Source organism: Castor canadensis, chromosome 10 (assembly GCF_047511655.1).
Source record: "Castor canadensis chromosome 10, mCasCan1.hap1v2, whole genome shotgun sequence".
NCBI classification, from domain to species: Eukaryota; Metazoa; Chordata; class Mammalia; order Rodentia; family Castoridae; genus Castor; species Castor canadensis.
In genome coordinates, this window is record NC_133395.1 from 33,859,785 (window position 1) to 33,872,203 (window position 12,419).

Here is a 12,419-nt window from a genome sequence, read left to right on the forward strand (position 1 = left end):
GTCAACTCAGTAGCCAAATAAAGTAATTTCTTCTGATTCTAGATATATTCAGAAGCAACTGTATTTTATATTTTGCTTTTCTTTGCTATGAAAAATATATTGCTGAAATAACTTGAATATTGGAATAAACATCTCAAGCTTTTTCCCCAGGACATTCTGAGCCTTCCTTCTGTCCTAGCAGTACAGAATGGCTGAGTTTCCTAAGCCAGAATTCTATCATAACTCAGATCCTGGGCCCAGCAAATAGGAAAAGATTTGCTTCTGTACTGGACACCATAGAGTCTTTAAAATGGAGGCTCTTTTAAAATTCGTCTGAAATCAGAAGGTACATTCTATGCGAGTACAGAGCCAGGACAGTTCTGGTTAAGTTCCAAAAGCAATGCCTTTCTAAGAGAAGAAAAGCACTCTTGCCATGTATGCACATGGTACACAAGCACACATGATAGAAAGCCTCGCCCAGAGGCTTGGACGGGGTTACAGTAACTTCTTTCATGGACTCAGTTAAGTGAACTTGGACTTGAATGTCAACTTTAAAGTAATAACAAAAATAAATTCGTAGAATTTTTATTATTTATTGAGTATGTATGAGGTATAATTAAATATTAGAATAATGAAATTCAAAATTTAGTATATTTTATGTGCACTGAGATTAATACGTATTTTTCCTCTCTGAATGAACTTTAGATTCAAATGTACCAGCTGTCCAGGCTCCTTCATGACTACCACAGAGATCTCTACAACCATCTTGAAGAAAATGAGATCAGCCCCAGTCTGTATGCTGCGCCCTGGTTCCTTACATTATTTGCCTCTCAGTTTCCATTAGGATTTGTAGCCAGAGTTTTCGGTAAGAGATGCCTGTGCTCAAATGGGACATTGCTGTTATTCCAGGGATGTACTGCTAGCTGGTGGTGTCTTGATGGTTCCATCATGTATTGCACAGAATAGCAAAGTGCTAGTGCCTGGCTCTATTCTGGTAGTCATTTGAAACTGTATTAGCCCTAAGTAAAAATAAAACTGAATGGGAAAGAGTTGGGCTCCTGTATTTAAGTGAGCTATAATGGAGCTCTCATTTTCATTTATGCATAAGAATCGGAACATGCATTTTTAAAATATAGGCTTGGACATTTATATAATTTTCTCTTTGCTTCTTTTCCCATTGTCTTTTTAAACTTTTATTCAAAACATAGAGAAACATGTTCTCCGGCTGGGTCCGGGAAGTACCTATTTTCATTGTTATTTCTAATGACATTCCTTTCTCTTTTCATTGTTATCAGAGGAAATTTCACCCTATTTCATTGATGAAGTGACTCTCCTTTCATGCCAATGCAGGGGTAGTAACCAGTCTCTAAGACCAGATGGCCCAGAGAGTGTCACCAAGCAGTGGGAGTACAGTTTCGAGATGAAAATGAAGCTAACGCATAAAAACCAAGTTGCTGTAAAACAAACGGTTATCACATTTCTCTTTGTTTACAGAACATTCACGATTGCTTTCTCCAGTGACGTTTTCTCTGCCATCTAGGTCCCTATGAATGGATCTTCTAAAAATCCCTTTATGTATATTTTCCTGTATGAAATCAAAATGATGTTTCAGGCATCTCTTTTTGACTTACCTAGGAGTTTAAGAAACAAATGTCCACGGTAGTCTGTTTAAACAGTCTGTTTCCTGTTGTGAGATTGTGACTGGAGCTGTCAGCAGTACAATACTTGCTCAGTTCTTAACTTTGAATTTAGTGAAGGATAGAGACTCAGGAAAGGGAAAGATACAGAAGCAAGTTTGCAGTAATTCTGCGCAAGAATTTTTCTCTCTTTTTAAGACTTTCTTGTATGTGGTTGATGAAAGAATGGCATATATTAGGAGAAATGTCCATATAAAAGCATTTGCTACTTTTCAAAAATCATTGCATGTTTTCATTTGTAGGGGAGCAGAGTTTAGAATTAGGGCAGCATTTCTTTTTCTCATCTGATTTAGGTTATGTTTTTCCTTTAATTTCCTGCTTGTGAATAGATTTAATTACATGTTAAATGGTTCCTTGACTTTTTCATTACAAGAGAATAGTTGACTTATTTTTATGTTTTGTTAGGGAGAAAATTCTAGATATCAGTTGAATAAGTATCTGTGAGGTTTACCTAGTCTCCACTACATTAAAATTACAAACAATACGTAACATGTTCCTTGTTCCTCCAGCCTTATCTGAGATTCTTAATAAATAAGGGACTATTCAAAAATTGGTTTATTTCAGTCATTCTAATTTTTTAAAAGCTTGATGGCTTTTTTTTAAATTACATTTTTTATTATCATGTTATTGTACTGGGAGTATATTGTGACATTTATGAAAAGTTCTTATAATATATCATAATTGAATTCATCCCTTCATCTTTGTCTTTTATGTTTCCTCCCTCTATTCCTGGAATAGTTTCAACAGGTCTCATTTTTCCATTTACACACATGTGTACAGAATATTTTCACTGCGTTCACCCTCCTACACCTTTTTCTCATATCCCCCCTCCCAATGGTACCAACCCCCAGATAGGACCTGTAAGCTAAATGGCTTTAACTGGTTTTCTTTTGCAAATTATTTCTGGTTCTGCTGCAGTAATAAAATAAAAGAACTCCTCTAGCACAAAGAACGTGTCTTTTACAATAATGGATGCATAGCTTTGACCATGAAATTTATATCTCTTCTTTTAGATATGATTTTTCTTCAGGGAACTGAAGTTATATTTAAGGTTGCACTCAGCTTGCTGAGCAGCCAAGAGACACTTATAATGGAGTGTGAGAACTTTGAAACTATTGTAGAGTTCCTCAAAAACACGCTGCCTGATATGAATACCTCTGAAATGGAAAAAATTATTACCCAGGTATGATTTCAATGATCGTATAAGATTATAAAGTTGTTTCTATATTGGTTACATGCTAACTGATTTAGCATAAAAACATAGTTTTACTTGACAGATCTTTTGTTTTTCAAGTTTTTGGGTTTTTTTTTTTTCCCCATGCTGGGATTGAGCTCAGGGTCACACACGTGGAGGCAAGCCTTCTACCATTGACCCCTAGCTTCAACCCTAGCCAAGATTTTTTTTTTTTAACTTTTACCAGATATAAGTTTCTACATTGTGACATTTTCTATGGGGCCTGGGGTTATGCACAGGAAATGTGTTTAGTGTTGGATCATGAGTTTTTGAGGAATCCTTTCAAATTAAACCAATGCTAAGGCCACAGATAGAACTCATACAATTAGGAAAATTCAAGAACAAAATGAGGCCCACTTGTCTTTGTAATCTTGTTAATTTTCATAAAATACACAAGGGATCATGGGGCAAGTGCATAGGCTTTGGAATTAGAGAGTGCTGGCTTTCATCTTCTGACTATGTTCAGGAAACAGCTTTCATTGACTTCATGCGATGATTCTTTTATGAGTTGTTTGACTTGCCCACATTGCCATCATCTTCTGAATCCTGGTTTCCTCAGCTTCAAAATGGCACAGTATTGACCTGAGTTTTGTGAAGCTTAAATAAAGAGACAGACTCTCCCTCCAGTGGCTTAAATGAAGCTTAAAGAGGTGCAGACAGGGAACTCAACCTGACGTACAGGTGCCCAGGAGGTAGAGCTGGCAGGAGACTGTTCCCTCCTGTGCTGAGGGAGCAAGTGGAGGACACAGGAGCATCACCAGGACCTGTGAAAGCCACAGTTGTGGGGCAGGGGGCTCTGGCCATGATGTACTCTTGACGAAACAAGAAGGGAAGAAACACCCCCTCCTCTTTCTCCTTTGACCTGCTACCCCCTCATATTGGCCAAACCCAACCAGAAGCCAACCAGAAAGGAAATTAGGCATGAAATTCAGAGGGTCTGCCTCCTGGTGTGCAGTGGATGGGAGCAGAGGAGAGATTTGGGAAGCAAATGGGATGGAAACTGCCCAACATGCATCTAGTTCCTGTCTCTTCACAGAGACATGGCAGAGTGGAAAGTGCACATTGGGGCTGGTTGGGTGAGTGAACAGCTGAAGATCAATTTATAGATCCTGTGTTCATGCTTTGTGAGCATCGGTCAAGTTTTCTCCTTTTCTAGTGGCACATGGGGTAGCACAGAGAAGATAGAGCTTAGAAAAGAGAAGGGGAGTGTGAAATTTATTCTGGTGTCCTGCTCCAACTCCTAGCAGTGTGACTTCAAACAAGTTAGAATCTCTCTGAATCTCAACTTTTTCCCCCATAAAAAGGGAATAACGACTAATGTTCAGTGTTTTAGGCACTCTTAATTCAGACTATAATATGAATACTTACATTATCACATATAAAATTGTCTTTCAATCACTTGGAACCTAAATAACAAGCAGGTTATTCTGTAAATATCTGTCGGTCATTTCTATTTGTTAAAGTACTGTAAAGCTTTAATTACATATTTACTTGTTCATTAATTCTTCACAAGTAGCCATTTTAAAAAAAAAATAAGGTCTCACTGTGTAACCCAGGCTGGCCTTGAATTCACAGTCTTCCTGCTTTAGCCTCCTAAGTGCTGAGATTACGGGCATGCACTACCATACCTGGCTAGAAATGTCTTTTTTAACTGCTAAGCAGTCAGAGAATGTATATTTGGAGATTTGAAGTCAGTTATTACCTCTTTTCTAAAATTAATGAAGGCACTTGGACGACTGAGGCGGGAGGTTTATGACTTTGAGGTCAGCTTGGGCTATGTAGTGAGACCTATCTCAAAAAAACAAAACAATGACAATAAGACAAAACTAATGAGGAACTTGCTGGATTTACAGATTACTACCAGGATTGGAGTTAATTAACTGTGGGATGAGCTGACCTTCCTAAGCTTTATTTATGGACATTATAAAAATTGCAAAGTGTGTAGAAAAGCACAAAGAAGAAATATCACTACGAATAGTGATGACAACCTTTGAAACTTCCTATTACATTTTTTGCTATGTGCATGTATTGATATGTATACAGTTTTACTTAAGTGAAATCATACTCTTTATGCTATCGTGTAACCTTATTTTTAATTAAAATATATGTTAAAATACTAGATGTTTTTCCATACCAATAAATACAGGTCCATGTTACCATTTTTCATTGTTGTATAATAGCCCATTGTGTTCATACCTACTAGGCAAGGAAGGTTTGAGGGGATGACCAGGTAGTCTAGAAATCCCCTTATTATTAAAATTTTAATATTTGAGTATCTCTAATTTGAGTATCTTGGTAAATCTACTTATTTGAGTAGGTAAATCAGAGTTTTTTGTGGATTCTTTTTTTCTTTTACAGCATCAGTATAGAACATTGCTTGAATGGCAGCTGCTGCCTCCCCTCTCCTCAGGAAGTTGAGACTAAGAGGTGGGGTGGGGTTACCTGTTCTCTTAACTTCTAAGTAGCCTCCTTCTTTTTTGGTGATAACATGGAAGAGTGGCACAGCAGGCCTAATTAAGCCTATAGTTCTAGACTGTGCTCAGGGTATGTAATTTTACGATTGCCTGTGTGGTACAATATCTACATGGTTCCCTAGGGGCTCACACGGAATAGCAAATGAGTGAAGCTATTTATTCAGAGTTTTCTTCTCCTGAACAAATTAATTAGAAATGTTTTTGGTCTCTGTACTATAGAAAGCACCTGTGCAGTTTTGGTTACTAATCAGTCACAATAATATAACATAGATAACAGTTGCCCAATAAATAACGTTGTTTATCTATATACCTCATTTCAGGAGTTAGTTTCTAGAATAGGAATATCTTGGTTGCAAAATACCCTCAGACACTCACTTATTCTCACGAGCATGTTTCAGTTGTGTAGAAATACTCCATGTGTTCTTACACCGATAGAGTAATCTCTATCTAATTTGTTCTTGTATTGACAGTCACATCTATGTTTCCTCCTTTGTGTATAGTGTCCCTGATCAGTAAGTGTTTGGAAATAAACATCATGTCCATCAGCATACACACTTTGTATTTTGGTGTATGTGCCAAAGCAAAACTAACTCATGGTGCTTCCACGCCAGGTTTTTGAGATGGATATTTCCAAACAGCTACATGCCTATGAGGTGGAATATCACGTGCTGCAGGATGAGCTTCAAGAGTCTTCGTATGCCTGCGAGGATAGCGAATCTGTAGAGAGGCTGGAGAGGGCCAACAGCCAACTGAAGAGACAGAATATGGACCTCCTCGAAAAATTACAGGTATGAAAGTAAAGATTTCAGCCAGGCATGGTAGCCCATACTTATAATCCCAGCACTTGGGAGGTTGAGGCAGGAGGATTGGGAGTTTTAGGCTAGCCTGAGCTAAGGTATCCTGTCTCAAAAAAAAAAAAAAAGTTTGACCAAAGAAGCATATGAATGCCTCCTGCATGCACAGAACCATATGGGAATGATTGGGGTGTGTACATGGAATGAATCCTTGGTGGCCAATGGCCTGGGTATCGCATTGTGTTTAAGTGTGCTGTTAGCTACAAATGTATTTAAGAATTTAAGTTTTGCTTGAGAGAGAAAATGTATGCTCACAAAATAGTGGAATGGTGATTCAAAGCAGAATCTGGTTGCATTTCTATTAGATGTTGTACATACTTGGTTAAGCTCAAGGAAAGAAAATCAAATATGAGAAACTGGGGAAGTTGTAGGTGCCTGGGCTTGAGCTGAACTCTGAAGGGTTGGGGGAAGCAGTGAGTGAGGAGAGTCTGTGTGTTTGTCTGTGGCAGAACATGGTATAGGATCAAGACTTATGTCGGGAAATGGTGAGTTAAATATGATGGAGGATGACTTAGAGGTGATTGTCTTTTGTGAAGCGTAAGAGCCTGGCCTTAAACGTCCCTTTTGAGAGGGAAACTCTCAAAGTTTTTGAGAAACATTGGTGAAGACAGATTAGGCTGGAGAGAGAAGATAGGTTAGCCAGGTAGAAGATGTTTGCAAAAGTCTAATTAGAAATGATGGGAGTAAAAGAGAAATGGAGTCATTTCTGAGTGACTTGACTGAAAATGTTACACATAGTCCCTGCCATACATGGGTATTTGGGAATATTAAACATCATTTCATTTATAATCACACACTTACAAATGTAATAAAAACTGATTACAAAGTAACATTCTGCATCTCTAATATGATACGTGCTCTGAATCCATGCCCTGAAAGCCTGGGTTTAAAAATGATCTGGAGAAAAGAGTCTAATAAACATATTAGTCTCTTTTCTGTCTACAACAAAATATCTGAGAGTAAGTAACTTATAGAGAAAAGAAGTTTATTCAGTTTGCAGTTCTGGAAGCTGAAAGTCTAAACAGCATGGTGCTGGCTCTGGCAATGACCCTGGCTACATCACATGGCAGATGGTATCATGGGTGGGGAGGTGGTCTGGGGGTGGGGGCGGTGAGAGAGGGAGCGATCACGTGGTGAGGAGGAATCCAGGGACTTGGGAGGAGCCAATCTTGCTCTTTGATAATAACCCTATTGAAAGAGCTTCCTGGGATCCTATGAAAACTACCTGAATCCCTTCCAAGGGCAGCAAGCTCATTGACCAAAGGACCACCAAATAACCCCATGTCTTTTTTTTTCTTTTGGCAGTACTGGGGTTTGAACTCAGGGCTTTGAGCTTGCTAGGTAGGCACTCTACCATTTCAACCATGCCTTCAGACCTTTTTCCTTTGGTCTATTTTGGAGATAGGGAGATAGGCTTTTTGCTGCAGCAAAAATTTTAAGTTTCCTACCATTGCTGGGATGACAGCTTCAAGCCCTCATACCCAGATTTTCCTGTCAAGATGGGGTCTCGCCATCTTTTTTTGTCCAGGCTGGCCTGGAACTGTGATCCTCCCCATCTCAACCTCCCATGACAAGTACATGCCAACATGCCCAGCTATTGGTAGAAATGGGGGGGGGGTCTCAGGAACGTCCTGCTGGGACTGGTCTTGAACCTTGATCCTGAGTCTCCCAAGTAGCTAGGATTACAGGTGTGAGCCATCAGCATTCAGCAAGTCCCATCTGGTAAAGGTTTCACTGCCTTCTAAGATTGCCATTCAGAGGACCAACCCTCCAACACAGGCACCTGGGGCAGGAGATACTTACACCATAGCCAAGCTATAGCAGCAGGTGAACCTTCTGGGGGAAGATTAACTCTGACTTAGACCTTAAGTTCCTAATGGCTGCTTGATTCCTGCTCACTGACACCCCCTACCTGCTACTTCCCTAACACTGCACCTGTCTCCAACCTAGAAAGGACTCAAAGCCTGCTTCTATATGGTGAGTCCTTGCTCCAGACCTGCTAGGAATGAAGTAGGTTAGAAGTGAGGGTCTCTAAAGTAATTGTTCCCCAAGAATAGGAGCGTTTAACTTCCTTCACTTTGTCTTATGCCAGCTCTTGTTTATAGAGAATGTCCTCATTTTTCCTATTACAAGATAAGCCAAAGCAGTTGTGTTGTCCCTTATTATTTGTGCATTTCAGCGATGATTCATTAAGCATTTCCTTGTTAGGGAATGTGAGTTTGCACCTGTATTAATGATTGTTCTTGTTACAGATGTTTTTAATGACAATTCTATGTAGTTTCCTCAAGTTTCTTAACAGTCCTGGCACCCACAAAAACTGATAGAATCTCATGTGTATGTTTAGAGAACCCTGATTCTAATGTGTGTGTGGGGGGGGTTCCTGAGGTCATTGAGCATCTGCCCATGGAAGGAATTAAGGTAGCTTTCATAGGACTCTGGCTAGTTCTTGGAAAAGGTTTGTTATTAATGAGCAAGAGTGGCCATCCCTGTCCAGCCTCTCTGAATTCCCTTTTTTTGGGGAGGTGGGGGTAATGGGTTTGAACTTAGAGCCTCACTCTTGCTAGGCAAGTGCTGTATCACATGAGCTCTTTTTCTATCTAGTTTTACTTAGATAGTGTCTCACACTTTTCCCCAGAGCTGGCCTCAGATGGTGATCCTCCTACCTCTGACTCTTGCCTCATTGGGACCACCATGCCTAGCTTGTTTCTTGAGATAGGATTTCGCTAACTTTCTGCCTGGGCTGGTTTTGAATCACAGTCCTCCTGTCTTCTCTGTCTCTTGAGTATCTGGGATTATAGGCATGCAGCATCACACCCTGTTGTTATCCTGTTTCAGCCCTCTCCTACCACCATGATGGTATGTGACACAGTCAGGCAGGCTCTTGTCAGAACCAGAACCATGTTGGTCCTGTAAAACTGTGAGCAACAATGTGAGTCAGAAGGCAGAAGCCTTTTTGAGCACTGCAAGGTAGTGTCAGAAATCTCCTCTCCTTCCTTCAGCCAGCTCAGACCCCGCCTCATTTATGGACACCCCATGGGTATGGAGTGAGAACACCAGCACAGTGGGGCCAGAGTTAGTGTTGCATTATTGTTGTAGTCAGTAAGAGGTGAATCTGTTAGTATAATAGAGATACATACTTTTTAATTTAATTTAAATTTTTTGGTGCTGGAGATTGAACCCAGGGTCTTTTGCATGCTAGATAAGTGCTCTACCACTGAAGTACATCCCCAAGTGCCAAAGAGTTATATTTCTGAGCAGCCTAAAAGTCTATTTCATGCAGGTTTTCACAGTGTTTGCTTCACATAATATTTTTTAAGCAAGTTGATGCAATTGTTTAATAACACATATGAGGCCTGGCTGAAGCTATAATAAAGAACCAGACTCTTCAGACATTTGATTCGGAGGATTTTTTTTTTCCTTGCCAAACAGGTGGCTCATGCTAAAATCCAAGCCTTGGAATCAAACCTGGAAAATCTTTTGACCAGAGAGACCAAAATGAAGACTTTAATCCGGACCCTGGAACAAGATAAAATGGCTTATCAAAAGACAGTGGAGCAAATCCGGAAGCTATTGCCAGCAGATGCTCTGTCCAACTGTGAGTCGCTGCTCAGAGACCTGAACTGCAACCCTAACAACAAAGCCAAGGCAGGAAATAAGCCATAACTTAAGATGTGCAGCCTCGGCAGGAAATAGCCTTTGAATACTGGAGAGGAAGAGCCTGTGTACTGCTGGTCCAAGCTGGACCCTGAAGCTGGTGGAACCACCTAGCACTGGTGCTGAGTCCCTCATTAGCAGGTGGACGTAGCTCTCATCAGACCATGCCAATCCTAAGCCTACTGGTTTTCCTTGTCTTTGCTGCCTATGTACATATATATAACATGGACACAGAGAACTCATGCTTTCAAATAAAATGAGTAGACATATATTTACAGCAATTTCTTTCTTTCCTTTTCTTTTCTTTTCTTTTTTTGTCAGAACTTCATGAAATCCACACCAAAGTGAAGTTGAAGTGAGAGTCCCCTTGGATATTTGTGAAATCTTTTTTTGTTTTTGTAGTGAAACAAAGCTAAAGCATCTTTGTATATTGCAATATACTTGAAAAAAACGAATGTATTTTTTTTTCCTCCAAAGAATAGCATGTTTCACTCACTGGTGGGAAGGTGAAAACATCTCTGTGATGTTATGTATATTTGTCTTAAATTCTACTGACATTGTCTATCTGAGAAAAATGGCTGGTGGCTAGTCACACTCCAGTGGGCTCTTCTAGAAAGGTTGGGTCCTTTCATGTGCTTTGTGCCAACTAGCATGTTGCATCTCCATGCATTTTGATTTTTGTTAGGCTTTGCTTTAGACATCCGTAAGGCGAAAGCAGGACATCATAACTGAGTCTACCCAACTAAAGGTGAAGAATGTTGCTAATTAATAGCAAATCAGACCAGCATTGTTAATCAAACTGAAAATATCTGACCTTGAAAATATAACTTAGAACCCAAATTGTATAGATTAGCCTTCTATGTTTTTATTTAACTGAATTCTGCAATTGTGAACGGTTACCTGGTGCTGGAGTTACCAGGTGAGAAGGGACTCAACATTTTCCCACCAAATTACGAGAGTACTCAACTTAGTTCTCTCTACCTTCAACTTAGGATAAGCAAATGCAGGTATAATTGATTTTCCAAAGATGACATACTGTGTTGAGACACTTTTTTTTGCCAATTGACAGAACTGAATAAGTGCTTAATCATTTTCCCTTTTCATGTGAAAATTTAGGAGTAACTGTGAAATGTTTAGGAACAAACCATTGAAATCCACTGGGAGGGGAGTGGAAAGTGGCACCCATCCAACTAAAACCTTCAGTTCTGCATTTAGATTCCCAACTTCCACTGCCTACAAATAGCTTATCAGGGGACATTCATGCATGCTGGGGATGGGAAGGAAAGTTAATTTCCGAAGTACACGTGCAATTCTCCATTGCGGAGACGACAGTGCCTCTGAAAATTGTTGCAGAATTTTTGCCTTTCCAAACAGAGTTTATGGTGACTGCTTTTTTGCAGTACTTGTGTTTTCACAGATGGATTATTTGGGGGTAATTTTCTTCAAAGAGAGTTTGCTATACACAAACTGAAATTTACTACAGAGTACAAGAATCAAGCTCTAAGTGCTTCAGAGAATTTTAATGAGCCAGTGACAAGCTCCTGAAGCCCCTTCTACTGTTAGCCAGTGTGACCATAAGGACTCCTTACAGATCAGCATGCCCTCTAATCCAGGTGGTTTCTTACAAGACAGTAAAGTCTTATTAGTAAATAAATTTAGTGTAATTTCTAGGTTTTAGGAAATGCTAATTTTAGGGACCCCATTCCATTGGGGCCACCAGTTGATTTGTTGCTTGGATTTCCTGAAAATTTCTCTATTTGTAGGAGGTTGTGTCCTACCAGAACTAGGACAGATGTAACTTCTGACTCTGTGGTGGTAAAAATTGCCTTTTGGGTATGACACCCGGGTTTAGCCAAGGGATTTTCAAGTTGGGGAAGAAATGGGTTTTTATTCTGCTCTTCAGTTTAAATTACACTTATTCTGGATGTTTTGAGTCAACATTATGAAGTTGCATCATGGTGTTCAGAAATTAAGGTGACTTGGATACGGTATTTTATTTTGAAAGTCAATTTCTTTCTCATTTGTGATTTTTTTTTAATGTACCAGTTATGCTCCATGAATTGTATCTCTTCATCAGGCTCCTGTAATGTCTAATTCATTTCCAATAAATACATTGTTGCAGTTTCCTTGGTTTATTTTTACTTTTGTTACTTTGGTGGGGGGAACTTCTTGATAACAAAATACATGGATTGTTGCTACTTAAAACTGATCATTCTTGCTAACAGAATCTAAAAAAAACCCCAAAGATAATTTCAGATGCATTATGAAAGTGCATTGTTACAATTTTCAACTTTTCTCTCAGTTAAGTCTCTTCCTATGACTATAGAAAGAAAAAGGTAACCACACTGACAAGTTTGTGTCCTACCTTATTTTGTAGGTCCTCTTCTAAATAGCAAGAAAGAGGAAAAGGATATGAAAATACAAAATTTTCTAATTGGATTTGCTCCCAAGTAATTAAGAATTAAGTGCTCGTTGATGGATATGATATGAATGTATTTACATAAAAATACAACTTTCAGATACTCTC

The 12,419-nt window shown here is 39.3% G+C and overlaps 1 protein-coding gene across 7 annotated transcripts in view; it reads left to right on the plus strand.

Moving 5' to 3' along the window:
* Positions 1-12,018, plus strand: part of Tbc1d4 (TBC1 domain family member 4) — a 178,192-nt gene extending 166,174 nt beyond the window's left edge. For 6 of the 7 annotated variants that reach the window (XM_020183844.2, XM_074043223.1, XM_074043224.1 and 3 more), the window contains 4 exons: positions 685-844; positions 2,690-2,859; positions 5,996-6,172; positions 9,668-12,018. In XM_020183844.2, the coding sequence (XP_020039433.2) occupies positions 685-844; positions 2,690-2,859; positions 5,996-6,172; positions 9,668-9,901 (741 nt within the window). In that variant the 3' untranslated portion in view covers positions 9,902-12,018. Of the gene's footprint in view, positions 1-684; positions 845-2,689; positions 2,860-5,884; positions 6,173-9,667 lie in introns of those variants that run through there. The other variant, XM_074043225.1, reaches the window with a different exon arrangement.
* The last annotated feature ends 401 nt before the right edge of the window (positions 12,019-12,419 follow it).